A 15,367-nucleotide genomic window follows, 5' to 3' on the forward strand; every position below is an offset into this window, starting at 1 on the left:
CTGATGGCCCTCCCCAAGGTCCTCCACCTCCTGGTCAGAGCTGCTGTCCCTATAGCCATTCCTCCTTACACCCTGCAGCACTGCCACTGCTCGCTTTCTGTTGCCCCCATAACAAACGAACTGCAGTGTGGAGAGACAAGCTTCCCATTCTCCAAACCATCACGGCACCATGTCCTAGCTAGCAGCACAACTGCACTATCTTCAAATACTCTGAAGATGCCGCAAACAAGCACGCCCTAAAACATCCTACTGGTACACAAAAAGAGACAGAGGGTAGTCTCTCCTCTGGGAAGACACAGGTTGGCTGTCCCAATGGAGTGGCACTGAGATGGGAAATGCCTTGGGGAAGTCCATCTGAACACTGCTGGTAATTCGACAGATGGCTCCAGTTGAGGGAAGACATCATTTAGGCAACAGGGATGGGACCAGTTCACAAGTCTCCTGCCCTCTTATCTCATGTTCCACCACTGCATGATCCTGGCACACTGTCACAATCTCCTAGAAGAACTCCCTACTACTTTCTATCACTTCCACCCTCCCAAGTTTTTTAACTGCTCTTTTGGTTGCATCAGCACAAATACTTGCATGAGCACTCTTCAGGCCAGCTAAATACATGACAATGCTTTTGCTTTTTTAGACAGTTTTTTGTAACGTCCAGAGCATTAATCCAAGGAGGGCTACAAAACGGCTGAGCTGAAGAAGCAATCATCTGTAGGGGATGGGACAGACAGCATTTGAAGACTTCTTAAATGTGGCTGGCTGCCAACAGAACAACAGTTTCAGTTTCACATGAAGGCGAGTCTTTAAAACTTATATATGAGTTTGCCCCAAACGTGAGTTATACCATGAACTGTCATGACTGGCTTCCTATGCTGCAACATCAATCACACCAATCAGGTCTGCATACCAAAATGGATGTCATGTGCAACGCCCAACCACCAGGCGATTTAATCAGAGGAAAACGTTAAGAGAAATAGATTAAGGACTCAATCCACCTTTGTGGGGCAGCAAGCACCGCAGACAATACTCTAGGCCATATCTACAATATTCTGTCTTCACAAAGAGTGGTATCAAAATTTTCTTCTTTCCACAAAGGGGACATGGCCGTCCCTACAAGTTTTTTTCCCTTAGGACTCCCCTTTTCCATGTAATCTGGTGGTGATGTGCACAGATCACAGCACTGCGGCTCTGTTATCCACCAGACAATGTTTTCTCCTAGCTTATAACCTCTTTGGAGCAGGGTTCCATTTTTTTTTTTTTTAATTCTGTGTCTATACAGCATCTAACAAAAGGATTTCTGGCTGATATTTGAAGTGGTTTGGTGGCACTGAGCGGTACTGGACCACACAGTTCACCTTAACTTAGCACATCTGCAGTGTAGGACCCTTCGGTGCATGCCTGAAACATTGTGGGTAGAATCTGGAAAACGAGATTTCACAGAATATGGGGGTTTTTTTCAGTTCAGATTAGCTTTAGCTGGAGTTTCAACAGGGAACTCCACAAAACTTTTGAAGCCCAGCCTGAAAAAGCTAAAGAGTTGTCCCTGCACTGTTACCTCCAATTATAAGCTGAGCCTGATCATTGCTATATCCAGTACTTAAAACTCAAAAGTACTACCTGGCCCATCCCCAGGGGCTGCGAGGGGCATTAAGTCTTCCCTGCCACCCCAATTATCAGCCACTCATCCAGTGGGCATTGGTCCACTCCTGGTGCTATCAAACAATTCAGGCCAAGTCAAGGATTTCCAAATCTGGCTACTTCGGATCATAACAACCGAACAAACCTCTCACTGCAGCAGACACAAGCTCTAAAGAACAGCCACTGCAATGTTTTGCTCTGAGTAACTATTTTAGACACAGAAACTGAGTATTTTTATTTTAAGAGAATACTAGTAATAAAATAAAAGGCTGGGAACACTGTATCTTGATTCCCTTCAGCTCTCCATATTCTGCATACTTAAACCACTGTTTCTCTGCCTCTTGTAAGTCATTTGTTACTGTACCGTTACACAATAACTCACCTTTTGCAACTCATTTGACAATGAGGCAAATTTAACTTGCAGCAAAATTGAAGGCTGAATTACTAAACAGACATTCAGAAAAGTAGAGGAAAGCTACACTGAGATAATTAGCCAGCTCAGACTGATGCATAACTCATCCAACATTTAGCATCTTTCAAAGACTGTCAGGTACAAGTTTATTTCTACTGAAAGAAGAACCCTTAATGAAAGGAACATTAACTTAAATACCAAAATCCTACAAACACGTCTGCTGCCCTGTATATTCTCCTTCCCATGCACAACATAAGCACAAGCCACTGAAAATGTCTATTTTCCTTTGTACCTCTTCCAAACCTTTCAAAACTTTCTAAGAGTGAAGTAGCTTTATCTCCTCATCAAGTCTTCCTTATTTATAGAGACAAGGAAGCTTGCTGTCTCTCTCTCAAAGTGTTTATTTTCTTTACATGTTTCACAAAACTAAGAATGCCACTATCTACCTGGATTTTTGTTTAACTAACTTGCATGACTCTGAATCAGTTATTTTTTTACCTCTCTTTGGGGAAGGAGTGGTTGGTGGCAGAAGAATGTTCACCATACTTAAAAGTTTTGATTTAAAATACACACAGAAACCCAGAATTATGTAGCTGGAACACTACTTGATTGATTCACCTAATTTGTTCGTATCTGACTGACTTACAAACAAACATTTTTCTTGATTGAAGGATAAATTAACAAAACCCACCTCCTACAAGATAGCAATTGAAAAGATTTTTGCAATTGATGCAAAGTCAGAAACATTCTCTTTTTAAACAGGCAATTCATTTGAAAATTCCTAGAAAAAACACTTGCCTATTGCATCTGCTGCTGCTGCCAGACTCTTGGCCTGCAGGGGAACTCTGCACAATGAGAACCCTCTGAACCAGCACTTCTCTAGAGGGTCTGGAAAAAAAGGGACAGGTATCTGCACAGCAGATAGCCTATTTCTTCATGCCTCCTTCAAGTACTCCACTAGCAAAAAGCAGAACTACATAAGCCCATTCCCATGGAGCACACAATGGTTTTGTTATACTGGACATAAATACAGCAGAAATAAGGGAACTGGTACATCTGCAATTATTTTTCCATTTTGTGTTTCTTCAGGCCAAGATTTGGTCCCTTTGGAAGACAGGCTTCAGCCAAATACCTCAAGAGACGTGCTGGAAACTAGCAATCCTTTCTCCTGTACATGCCTATTAAAAGCTTATGCCTCTTCCCAAGTATTTGCACATCACCAGGGTCTTCATCTCTGAAAACAGCTGCTACTGTAACACAAAAACCAAACAAAAAATTTCACCACTGCATCTATAAATTTATAAGTAAGTAATACAGTATGCACTGCCAGGGAAGCTAGAGGTTTTAAGGTGAATGCTCAGAATACCTCCAACAGACACTCAATGTATGCAAGTTAGTATCTTTCCAGACTTCTAGTCGCTCTAAAATTGCAATAACATGGATCTTGAAAGGCCCTACTACAGTTCAGGGGCACTTTCTATGCCACAGAAAGGAAACCTGCACTAAGTACCAGCAGCAGCAAACACAGGCATGGCAGAGCGTGCAGGCCTCAAGACTGCCAAGAGCACCAGGCGTAATGATGCACATTAAGACTGAGAGACTGCAATACCTGAGTGGTCCCAGCCCAAAAATGATCAGGTGAAAAACATGCAAACAGCGTTTCACCATGGATATTGAGGTTCAAGACACATTAGGCTTACTTTCCAGAAACGCTCCGCTGCCAGTTAGATGCAGATGTGTTGTACGTAGCAATACCTAAGATCAGGTCTAACAGCTTCTCTGAGATTACTTTAGACTACTTCAAATTTACTCTTTCTGTCCAAATCCCCTGGTTATAGATGGCAAGTACCCAACGAACCTACCTAACCAAACCCTGCTTCCACAGAATATAACAGAAGCGTTACTTTTTGCTAAACACTGCATTTTCCTAGGGTTAGGGGAATTTATTTAGCTTTCTTACGGGATGCGTACGTTTAGTAGCAGCAGGAATAATAAGCAAACTAGAAGACGCAACACCGGCTCACCTATACTCGGGCCTTGCCATCTAAGTAAAACCTGACAAGTACACGAAAGCCTTTTTCTTTGGGGTCTGCCGAATCCTCCAGCTTTGGCTGGACAACCGTGCACCCCCACTTTTGTGTTACCCGACACACGGGCCAACGTATTTCGGTCTCGGCAGCCGGGACCCGCGGGCACCGCGGCACTGAGGCAGCTCCCGCCGCTGCGGGGCCGGTGCTGCGCGGTGCCGCCCCGCTGGGCTTCTGGGGGGCACTGGCAGTATTCTGCCTTCCCCTGAAGGCTTGTAATGCTACCTTCATTTTAATACCTCCCACAGCTGCCAGCCAGGCAGAAGCGCGCTCTGACTGCAGGGCTGCGGCAGCGCTTCAGGGTGTCTTCAAACCTGCTTCGTCCCGGCAGAGCCGGAGCCAAGGCCAGCACTGCCCCGCTCCCCTGGCCGGCGGGGCTGGGACCCCCCGGCCCGCCAGCCACGCCGCTTTCCTTCCCCATCGCGGCCATCCCGAAGGCTACAACCCCCCGCGGCTCCCACAGACCTTCCCCGCCCAAGGGAGCCCAGGCCCGGCCCGCGGGCGCACGGCGGGAAGGGCGGGCGGGCGGCCCCGCGGTACATACGCGGAGACTATCTTGCCGCTGAGGATCTCGGCGGGAGCCATGGCGAGGGCGGGCTGGCAGCGGCCGAACGCGGTGGGGCTCCTGGCGCGTCTGCGGGACGTGCCGCCCCCCCAGCTGCCCTACTCCGCGCCCCACGTGGCCCCAAACTTTCGGCGCCCACCGGCCGCACCGCGCAAGCGCTGCCCCCGCCCCGCGCCGCGGAGGGAGGCGAAGGGCGCGCACCGAGGGGCACGGCACGGTCGTCTCCTTCCGCCGCCCTGAGGAGCTCGGCACCCGGCCGCGGCTTGGGCTGAGCGGCGCGGCGAAATGGCCGCCAAAACGCTCAGAGGTGCCGCTGCCAGCTCCGGCCTCGGCCTCCCCTGGTGCCCTGCGCTGGGGGGAGCGGGCCTGGGCCGCAGGGCGGCTGGCAGGCTGGCAGGGCGAAAGCTGCCGCCGGGGTGGGGGGCTGAGGGGGGCGGGCTGGTGTCCAGCGCTGGGCTCCTGGCAGTAGGCTCTGCATAGCCAGTTCTCGGCCGTATCTTTTAGAAAATAGCAACTCTGCGTAAGAGTAATCCATGTGTTTCATGCCCTGGTGTTGTAGTACTGTGGTACTCCTGTGTAACTCTTGAGAGGTTAGGCTAAAAGCAGTTCTTACTCTAAGGGGTTTCACCACATTAGGCCAGCATCAAGCACCAAACCACTGGCTAGCCAGTGAAGAAAGAGGGCAATGAAGAAGAGGGCAGGACTGTGGCCTAACGTTCACAGGAGGTGGCAAGAGTGAGAAACAAGTTCCTAACGGTGGCTTCCAAGGGATGTACTTGAGGTAAGTAATCCCATTAGGACTGGTGGAGGCGCAACCTCTTGTTAGATCTGTGCAGCTGACCATGTGTAGTGTTATCTACATAAGCAAGGCTTCTCCTTACTCTGCAGGCCAGCACAGGCATTTTAGGATGTTGCTTAGCGAGTCAGTTCTCAGTGGTTTTCCTCACCCATACGGCAAAGAAGTGATTGGGGCCCAGCCAGAGCTGAGGTGGGGAAAAGCAGTTAAATGTCACCAAGGCAGATTTGGTCAGGCAAGATAATGCCATGACACAGAGAACTTAAGGAACTCATCAGTGTTCCCTGCTAATATCTAGGACACAGTTAAAGAACAGGTCCACAACTCAAGAAACTGACATTTAAAAGGTCAGGACAGGGACCTGGCAAATAGGGATTGATGATGGGTTGGGCCCATGTTGTTGGGTTGCCGTTGAGGGCTAGTAACCCGTTCCTGTGCCCACAGTAAAGCCATACTTTGTTTTGGGACCTGGCCATGTCTGCTACACATGGTGTAAGTACCGCAAAGAAAGAGGATAACCTCACTGTGAGTTAAGAAGCTATGGAGAATAGAGGTTGGATGCTAAACCAGCAGTGTTCCTGCTGAGAATTTGAGACTGAAAAGGCCCACGTGAAATGCTTTCACACAGATTTTTACTTTGCATAGAATGCATAGGTTTGAAAAAATAAAGAGCCTATTCCAAAGAGTTTGCTGTGAAAGCGTTAAATCCTGCCACTCCATAATGTACTTGGTTCCAAAAGGGGTTTGGGGAACCATCAGATTTTGAGATGGGAGAAGTGCAGGCCTCTCAGCTTCCACCTAGGGCACAGAACTATGAGGATGGAAATATATGGGTCCTTCTGTTTCAGAAGCTTTATGGTTGCTTCTCTGGTATTCTAGAAGGGGAATATAAACCATATATAGTTAAAAACTTATCTGAAGATAAGGCTTTTCTTCTTTGAATTTCCGTTCATAGCCTAACAAGTGACATCTTTTCTGCTTTCTTTTCTATTGAGGGGAGAGTCTGGTACCTTGACTTGATTAAACTACCTTAAATTAACATGTTGTAATTGTAGGATTAAGGGTCAGAAATTTCTCTTTAAAAGTGACCTGGAAAAGACAGAAAATTTGGCATTTAGGGCTTTTATATGCTAAATAGAAAAAGCTAGAAAGAACGTCTTTTTATCTTCTTTCATTATGTATTCCTTGTATTTCTTGGAATGCTCCAACAGGCACTTGCAGTGTTATACAATCAAACCTGAGTTTACACATTTAACTGGGAGAGGGATTTTTCTAGGTTATAATTCTGTGCTTTATTTGTTTCTTCTTTGCCTTTATCTGTACCCTGGGGGGGCGGGGGGAAACCCCGTGTTTAAAAAAATATGCAAAAGATGGACTCCTTCAGTTAAGGACAGGACAAGGTCACAAAAACAACTTTTGCCAAAAAAAGATTTGACACTCAGGATGGTAGTGTAAAAATACCAGGAAATGAAAAAAAAAAAGCAAGCCACCTATTTAAAATATTCAGATGAGCCTTATTTGCAGAGCGAGCAGAAGCTGTTGCCATCAGGAGCTGTGGATTCCTACCCAGAGTTGCTAACTTGCATGATTTGCCTGCGTGTGTGAGCATTAACATCGTATGTTGCTTTTCTTAAGGCCCCAGCTCCTGAAAAAAGATGTCTCATGATGACAGATACAGCTTTGAAGATGACCTGAATTTATTGTAGAGTCTAAAAAATTGGAAAGGAAGTAAAAATAATTCTAAACAACTTATTTCATTATTGTTGAGCCAGAGTCTCATTTTTGGGGACAGGCTCATGAATTTTAAATTATTATGCCAGAAAATCAGACTAGCTAACCTCCTTTTCCTGTAGCGTCAAGTTCTTTTGTATTTCTGATTTGTCTCATGTGGCAGTCAAGTACTAAAGCTGAGATTGTTACTTATGCCTTTATGTAAGAACATGTTCTTTAACATTTATTCTTAATTGTCATCCTGAGGTTGAAATACTGAAAATGGGGTGGGAAAGGAACAGAAAAGGGATTATGTGGTGAGAAATGGCTGACAGACCCTTTTGTTCAGTTCATATCAGAGCCTAATCCAGCCCCAAAATGCAGTAAAAAAGTTAAAAGCTACTATTCACATATAGGAAATCTCAAAGGAACACAGTGGTAAAGGAGAAAAATGTTTACAAAGTTTGCAGCAATGATCAATGTTTTATGCTTCCAGTACAATTCTTTTGATCATATTAATGCAAAAGAATGAGGAAAAAAACCCCTAATACCATGATAAGAACAGACAGAACATAGTCTTTTTTGTACCAAAGCAAACTTATTTTCTAATGGATCAGTTACTTCAGGATGGGCTGAAGCCTCAGAGTAAGAGAGATCTCTCTGCTCCTGAGTATTGCCCCAGAACAGTTGTTCTGCCTCACTCACCTCCCTGCCAGGCATCCCTGGGTTTGATTTGGCAGCTCCCACAGTTTGATTGTTTACCTTTGCATCCACCCCCTCTTACCCAACATGTCAAAAGTCATGGAGGTTACTCTTTAAAAAAGCCACGAAGGCTGCAAAATGCATGCCAGAAAGACTTTCATTGTTGTTGGTGAGCCAATGGCTGTGCCTCTGATAGCACAGGGCCCCAAAATCTGGAATTTGTTATGAGAAACTGAATCATCAAACTAAGGAGAAACATTAGGCTTTGTTTCACCCCAGAGTGGGACAGTTAGGATAGGACATTGTCTCCAGTTAAGGAGGAGGAACATAAAAGTAAGATTAGCTTAAACCTTGGTCAGAAAAGAGATTTTGAGAAAGCCTGTTTGTGGGAGCATGTCAGAAAAACGGTATTAGACTGATTCTTCAAAGGCTTACAGGGAACCTTTCCTGCTTAGAGAAATGTCCTGCTGAACAAAGCAGGACTGGTTAAGTGAATGTGGTTGCTCTAGAATGTACCTTACCTACCGTGATGGAGAATGCAACTTTGTAATGGGGTAACAGTGACACATTTAAATACATGCTATTGGTGAACTCTCCTTTTGATGAGAAGATGACTGAATTTTGATGTAAGGCTTGAGGTTGACCTCAGTGTACATGCTTTGAAATAGCCCTTATAGCTAAGCTGTGTTAATGTAATAGTCAATAGCATGAGCTAACATTTGTTCCGTCATAAAGTGTCTCCCAAGTGTAGTTAACCCCTAATCTGTGTAGCTGTCTTGTGTGCCCTATTCATTTTAGACATGTCACAGAAATAACAAGTTGGTGATGCAGCGGGCTGTTGCATAGTCACTGCAGATGTATCTGTCCTGGGTTAAGATTGTATTTGCTCTCTGACCTTCTCCTCAGGGTTCCTGGTCCAGTGCCTGAACTAGCAGAAGAGGGACTTGGAGTGCTCCTCATCCATTTCAGTGCAAAGGCAGACAGGTTAATCAAATCGCTTCTGAGAGCAGTTTTGACTACAATGAACTAATTTTCTATAAAGCAAGTGAAGGGTACTTTCATCACAGGTTTTTCTGGCAGGGAGGTAAAGCTGGTTGTGTCCAACAGAGTGGCGGTAACAAGCAGGCCTCTGAAGTGCTTTTCTGACCCCTGTCTCAAGCTTGCCATTCACTTGCCTACTGTGCAGGGGGTTTGTGTTGACCATGGTTTATCTATCACTCTAAGGACAGCAACAACCAGCTCAGACTATCTCCAGACTTCTACTTGCATTACTGTGCCAGTGACACAAAATGCATACTTGAGTGCATTTTCCATTGGCTGCTTTTCTTGTTGCTCTTTTAGCTAACTTGCTTTAGGTACGTCACCTTACCTTCACTCAGAAATCTTCCGACACTTCTCATTGACCTCCTAGGGATCCTGCAGAAAAAAGATGTCTTGTTAACAGCTTGAAGAATTTTGTGTCACGCTTGATTCCACTGTAAACAGTGCAAGAGTGAATGATAATTATGGGCCCCAGGTTGTCCTGACTCTTTGATGTTAAGAGATAATTCAGAGCAAAGAAACCGTTTTCTAAGTAGTCCTCTCTCTCACATAATAACCATTCCTAATACTTCTACAGCATGTTGTGGCACTCCCTGCAATAAAACAACAGCCTAATCCACTCTCCCAGCATGCTTGTGAGTAGTGTATTGCCCCATTTTCCAGATAAGGTAGCTGAGAAAGGATTAATTGATTGCCTAAAGAAAAATACAGACATAAGCAGTGGAGCTATGATTAACTAGCTTGTCATTTCTACCTCCTCCTAATTCTCCTTGGCTAATAATTTTTAGTTAATGGCTTCTGGCTACATAGGACTTTCCCCCTTTTTTTCCAACTGCTAAATTTTACTAGAAGAATATAAAAAATATATTTCCAATTTTTCTATAGACATACCCATTATACCAGTTCCACCTTTCTAACTGCATAGGAAGTTGCACACGCTGACACCGGCAGAGATAGTCAGGGAGAAGGGTGAGTTTCAGGGCTGCAGGTAGGAGAATGTCCAGAAGACAGATTTTTTCCATTGCAGTTTAATCCACACAGCCTCTTGGATAATTCTCTGAGCCCAAGCAAGGATATCCTTGGCAGAGCAAGTTTGCGTCACTAGTTCTGTGCCGTCTCTGCAAGTACCTTCATAGGGTGCTCTCTCAACCAAGCAAATCCTTCTTTTGCAGTGTCCTGCAGAAACCAGAGGAGGATGAAAAGATCCTGTGAAGTCTATGGTAGGAGAAGTCCAAGGCTGGCATGAAACCAGACACAGACTACAATTCCAGCAAGTGGCGTATTTGGAGTTAAAAACAGGTAAATGGAGTTTTACAGTTCAGACTTGGGTGATACAGTCTTCATGCGTGTTTTAATGTCCAGTTTGGAATACTGAGCAGTGTTTGATGATGTATGCACACAGTTCATAATATGAAGCAGGCTTAAGAAGTTGTACCTTCAATGTGCTTTTACTGATGGCATTCCTGATTCCAATACGTTTATTTCTTTCTATGTAATTGTCTCTAGATCATAGGACTGTCTATACCAGATCAGACAGAAGGTTGTCCCGGCTCAGGATCATGGCTCTAATAGTGGCTAGCTGCAGATGTGTAAGGAAGACTGTAGGAATAGGGCAAAATAGGTTACATTCCTGGTCTCCAACCATTTACAGCTGAAAGAATTTCTAAGACAAACATGATAATGGAAGTGGGGGAGAAACAGGGTAAAGTTAGGTGCAAACAGAATGATTTGAAGCCACATGCCTCCTGTTCTCAGAGGTTCATGAGAGACACAGATAATTTCCTTATGATATATAAAATGTCTCAATTTTTCTCAACACACAGGATCTTTGTGTGCTTCCTCTTTAGCATAACACCTCTTGTCCATGTGAATCTGTTGGTTAGTTTTAATGGAAACAGTATTGATAAGGTACCTTCGCATACTATAGTGGAGGATTTTTTTCCTTTATTTGGTGTGTGCATATTTTTTTCTGTCTCTGAAACATGGATATATTTACCCACTGTGCTTCATAATCTCCCTCTTGGGGTTGTTCATAACTATACTTTGATTTCTTAGCATTAAAAATAAAAATCCGTATTTATCCCCCATTGCCCATGTTTGATGATTGGTGTTTGTAATTAGAAAGGAGGAGTAAATTGAAGGAGGAAGAAGCCTAACTTAACTGCTCTGGAAAAGCAGACATCTGTGATGTGCTGTTCATATGAGCACATGCCCACACATACATGAAACAAAAAAAAATTTCTTTCCTTGAAGGTCTCCTGATTTAAGTATTGGAGCTGATTTTCAGCTTCTTGTGAGCACAGCTTGAAAGGAGTTAAAAAGTGGTGATGCACAGACTATTTAAGTATCTCATTCTTTTTGACTCTGAGCAGTATGAACATATAAGCAAGCTCACTGTAAGCTTGTTCCACACTCATTTATATATGTACCTATATATTTGTGTGTATATTTCCCAGTTTATATGCCTTATATTACAAACCTTTGTATCCCAAAAGTTTGTCGGCTTCTAGTTGGAGCGATCACATTTCTGCCTTTTCCTTTTCCCTAGGAGCTGTGTGATTTGTCTGGTATTTAAAACAAGAACTGCTCCATTTATAAACGAGGCAGAGTCTGGTGGAGGCACCAGATTCAGGACACATTGCTAATGTTTGCCCTGAAGCTGTGCAGTGTGTCTGCTCCTGCATGCTCAGCTGCATCAGAGAAGAGCAGTAAATGAATTAACCTCACAAGTTGTGCAGAGCTCTAGTGTCTGTCCTGTGCATCTCTGGGAGAAAGATTTCTCAAAAGAACAGCAAGGCTTGTCATGTCTACTACTGTGAACTCTCTTTGAGCTTTCTGATTCATAAACCAGCTTGAGATCTGATGAGAAAATCTGTGCTGTGAAATGGTCTGTCCTTTGCTGCTATCTCTGAGAGCTTTAAATAACCCAGCAAGGCAGGATTTTTGTCCTATGACCTGTGTCAGCCGTAGGTGACAAAAAGCGCATTAAGGGCCCTTCTGGTCCCCTCCAGCCATCGTTCTGAAGCTAAGCGTTTTAGCATCTCTAGCGTGTGCACCCTGGTGCAGTTGCTGTGCTTGCACATGGAATAGTTTTGCTCTGCAGCCCCAATGCTTTGCAGTGCAAGCCATGATAAGCCTGTGCTGACAAACTGGGCCTAGGGAAGAGACAGTGACTGATGCTTGCCTGGACCACAGGAAGATTCAGAGCCTGTAGACTTGGTGTGGACCACGAAGATGCTGAATTCAGTAGGGTTGGCCTGTGATTCCTCTTAACAGCCTAGAAGCCTGGAGAAGAAAAAGAATAATCCTTCCAAGAGGAGCTGTGCCAAGCTGTGATGTTATTGGTGTCTCTTGTGCCTGCCACAGCAGTGTAAGGACCGGTAGGCAGATTCTGAAGGAGACTGAGTCTCAGTACGAGTCATACAGGGTCAGCAAAGAAGATGCTGTAGCAGCAAGTCAATAAGACATACAAAAGATTTGGCCCTAAGGCCTTTTTTGCATTATAACATTGATGCTAGTGTACGCATTGGCCCTCTAGGACAAGATAAGCAGTACAGTCAGAGCTGCTGCCACAGAAACACATTTGAGGCCTGAGTCTTCCTTCCCTTTTCCTTTGAGGATTCAGTAGCATTCCTGCAGCTTTGTGAAAGGATCTGGTGGATGGAACAAATACTTTCCACCTTCATGGGCAGTTTTTTATTCCTGGTTCCTTTCACTTTCTATCATTTTTACCAGTTACAGGATAATGGAGGTTTTGTGCTACGGGCAGCCCATGTGACTTTCGTAGAGTAGAATCATAGGACATCTCAGGTTGGAGGGGACCCGTAAGAATTGTCAAGCCCACCTCCCTGCCCCTCACAGGACTACCTAACACTAAATCACAGTGAACTCTGACAGGCTTGGTGCTGTGGGGAGCTTGTTCCTGTGACTAACCACCCTGAACTTTTTCCTAATGTCCATTGTGAACTTCCCCTGATGCAGCTTCATTCCATTCCCTTGTGTCCTATTGCTGGTCACCAGAGAGAGGAGATCAGCAGCTCCCCCTCTGTTGCCCACCTTGAGGAAGCTGTAGGCTGTGATGAGGTTAGCCCCTCAGCCTTCTCTTCTCCAAGCTGAACAAACCAAGTGACCTCAGCAGCCCCTTGTAAGTCTTGCTCTTGAGACCTTTTACCATTGTGGTTGCCCTTCTCTCAACACACTGTAATAGTTTATGTCCTTCTCCTATTGAGGTGCACAAAACTGCACACAATATTCGAAGTGAGCCAGCACCAGTGTGGTGTAGAGGGGGACAATCACCTCCCTTGACCAGCTTGCTAAGCTGTGCTTGATGCACCCCAGGACAAGGCTGGCCCTTTTGGCTACCAGGGCATGCTGTTGACTCATATTCAACATGCCATCAACCCAGATGCCCAGTTCTCTTTCCATGGGGCTGCTCCCCTGCCTGTGCCCTCCCAGTTTGTACGTATAACCAGGATTACCCTGTCCCAGGTGGAGATGTGTGTACGACTGTTGAGAAGCTGTTTTCCTGGCTGTCCTGGGATCTGAAGAGGGGTGCCTTGACATTTTAAGCAGAAACATTTTCACACAGGATTCCATGGCAATTTGGATTTTTTCTTTAAAGAAGTCTGATTTTGAGACAGTACACATGATGTCCTTCACTCGAGAAGGTGCCCTTCACCCAGGCATCGCAAGCGTGAGTGCTCATGACAGAGAAGCATTACAGCTTCACATGAGGGGTGATTTCTAAAGCCTGAAGACTTGTCTTGTATTCACTGATTGGAAAATAGTGACACATAGGCAAATAAATCAGTGAAATTTTTTTCAAAGAGAAGAGTGTAACAGTTCTTTAGTTACTGATCAGTATTCAGCTGTCTTCATGTATTCCAGGGAGAGGTTCAGATATCACCAGCTTACACACAGGCAAGAGAGGAGGAGCAATTATTTATTTTGGTTCCCCACCTTACTTTATGCTTTTGATCTGTTAACCTGGTATTGGTGATTGAAAGAGTCTGAACTCTGTATACCACAAATATACATATCAATGACAGCATGTATACACATAGACTTGCTCCCAGCTGGAACTAGGAGAACTTTGAATATGAAGGAAATAGTTTATGGAAAATCAGTAAATGTAAATTTTTGGTATGCTTTCAGGTGATGTTTTAAAGCAGATGTAAAACTAAGTGCTTGATGACATAAATATGAGCCTGTTCCCAAATTTGCTTATTAACAGTTTCTTATGAGAGGAGATTTCCTGGTTGAATATTCAGATTAATGGCAAGTTTATGGCAGTTCAATTTGAGATGTGGTTACTAGGTAGTGTTTCTGTACAGTGGGGATGCACAATGCATGCTAAGACTTAGGACTCCAAAGAAAATTTATTTTTCTTTAGCTCAGCCTTGGAAAAAATCAACATGCCAGAGTGCTGCACACAGCCTGTATCCACAGTGAGGCTAAATGCTCAGAAATGGCTTTGAATTCAAAGGATCAGGCCTTGAGGATGGAGAGAAAGAAAGAAACCTTTGCTGCTTCACCCATCTGTTGTTGTGGCCCTGCTGTGGGGTGGTTTGTGCTCCCATTTCACCTTCCCAGGTGTGGCTGCAGTATCAGGACTGTTCCACCTCTTGCTTTCTGTGGAGGTACACAGCTCTGCAGGAAGGAGTCCAGAATGTGTCAGATGGGACAGCAGTGGCTGTGTTTTTGTTGTTTGTGAAGTGTTGCGTTAAAGGGGATGGAGTAACTTAGCAGAAAATACCCTCCCCCCACCTTCCAACTCTGCTCACCGAGGTGGGAGGTTAGGTGTGGCTAGGTTTAAATTCTAAGTGATGTCCAATTTACCACTATCAGTCCAGTCACAATATATATATTAAACTACCACGGGTTCGGATACACTGATAACAGTCTGCACTGCCGGTCCGGTCATGCTCATGAGCTAGCATGGCCACACTTGAGGGGATGGTCACGTTCAATGAGAAACTGCAATGACCAGCTACTTACCAGTGCAGTTTTATTAGTGCAACAGATATACAGGTTTTTGGATCGCTGGTGATAGTGACTGTCTGCAAAGGGCACATGCAAATAAAATGTTAGAAAGTATAAAACCTGAGGAAAAGTTATAAACTATACAGCCTGGCTACAAATATTAAAAATGACTCTCTAGAGCAGGGGTCCTCAAACTGCGGCCCACGGGCCGGATATGGCCCCCCAGGGTCCTCAATCCGGCCCTCGGTATTTACAGAAACCCCCTGCCCCCCACCCTGCCAGGAGTTGTGGGGGGATACCCCACAGATGACTTCCTGCCACTTAATCCGCGTGCTGGCCCCCTGGTTAAAAAGTTTGAGGACCCCTGCTCTAGAGATATTTCTAAGTCTCCCGAAGAAGCACTGTGTTTGAGTCTCACCCAAGGCATCCCAAGT

At 44.8% G+C, this 15,367-nt stretch overlaps 2 protein-coding genes across 2 annotated transcripts in view; one reads left to right on the forward strand and one right to left on the reverse strand.

Moving 5' to 3' along the window:
- The window catches only part of MTHFD1 (methylenetetrahydrofolate dehydrogenase, cyclohydrolase and formyltetrahydrofolate synthetase 1), a 42,727-nt gene extending 37,913 nt beyond the window's left edge, over positions 1-4,814 (reverse strand). Inside the window, exon 1 of the mRNA XM_037393631.1 lies at positions 4,682-4,814. Within this exon, the coding sequence (XP_037249528.1) occupies positions 4,682-4,722 (41 nt within the window). The 5' untranslated portion in view covers positions 4,723-4,814. The remainder of the gene's footprint in view (positions 1-4,681) is intronic.
- A 322-nt stretch (positions 4,815-5,136) lies between these two features.
- The window catches only part of ESR2 (estrogen receptor 2), a 91,353-nt gene continuing 81,122 nt past the window's right edge, over positions 5,137-15,367 (forward strand). Inside the window, exons 1-2 of the mRNA XM_037393634.1 lie at positions 5,137-5,483; positions 10,124-10,250. The gene's annotated coding sequence lies outside the window, so the exon portion shown is untranslated. The remainder of the gene's footprint in view (positions 5,484-10,123; positions 10,251-15,367) is intronic.

This window comes from Falco rusticolus, chromosome 7 (assembly GCF_015220075.1).
Source record: "Falco rusticolus isolate bFalRus1 chromosome 7, bFalRus1.pri, whole genome shotgun sequence".
NCBI lineage: Eukaryota > Metazoa > Chordata > Aves > Falconiformes > Falconidae > Falco > Falco rusticolus.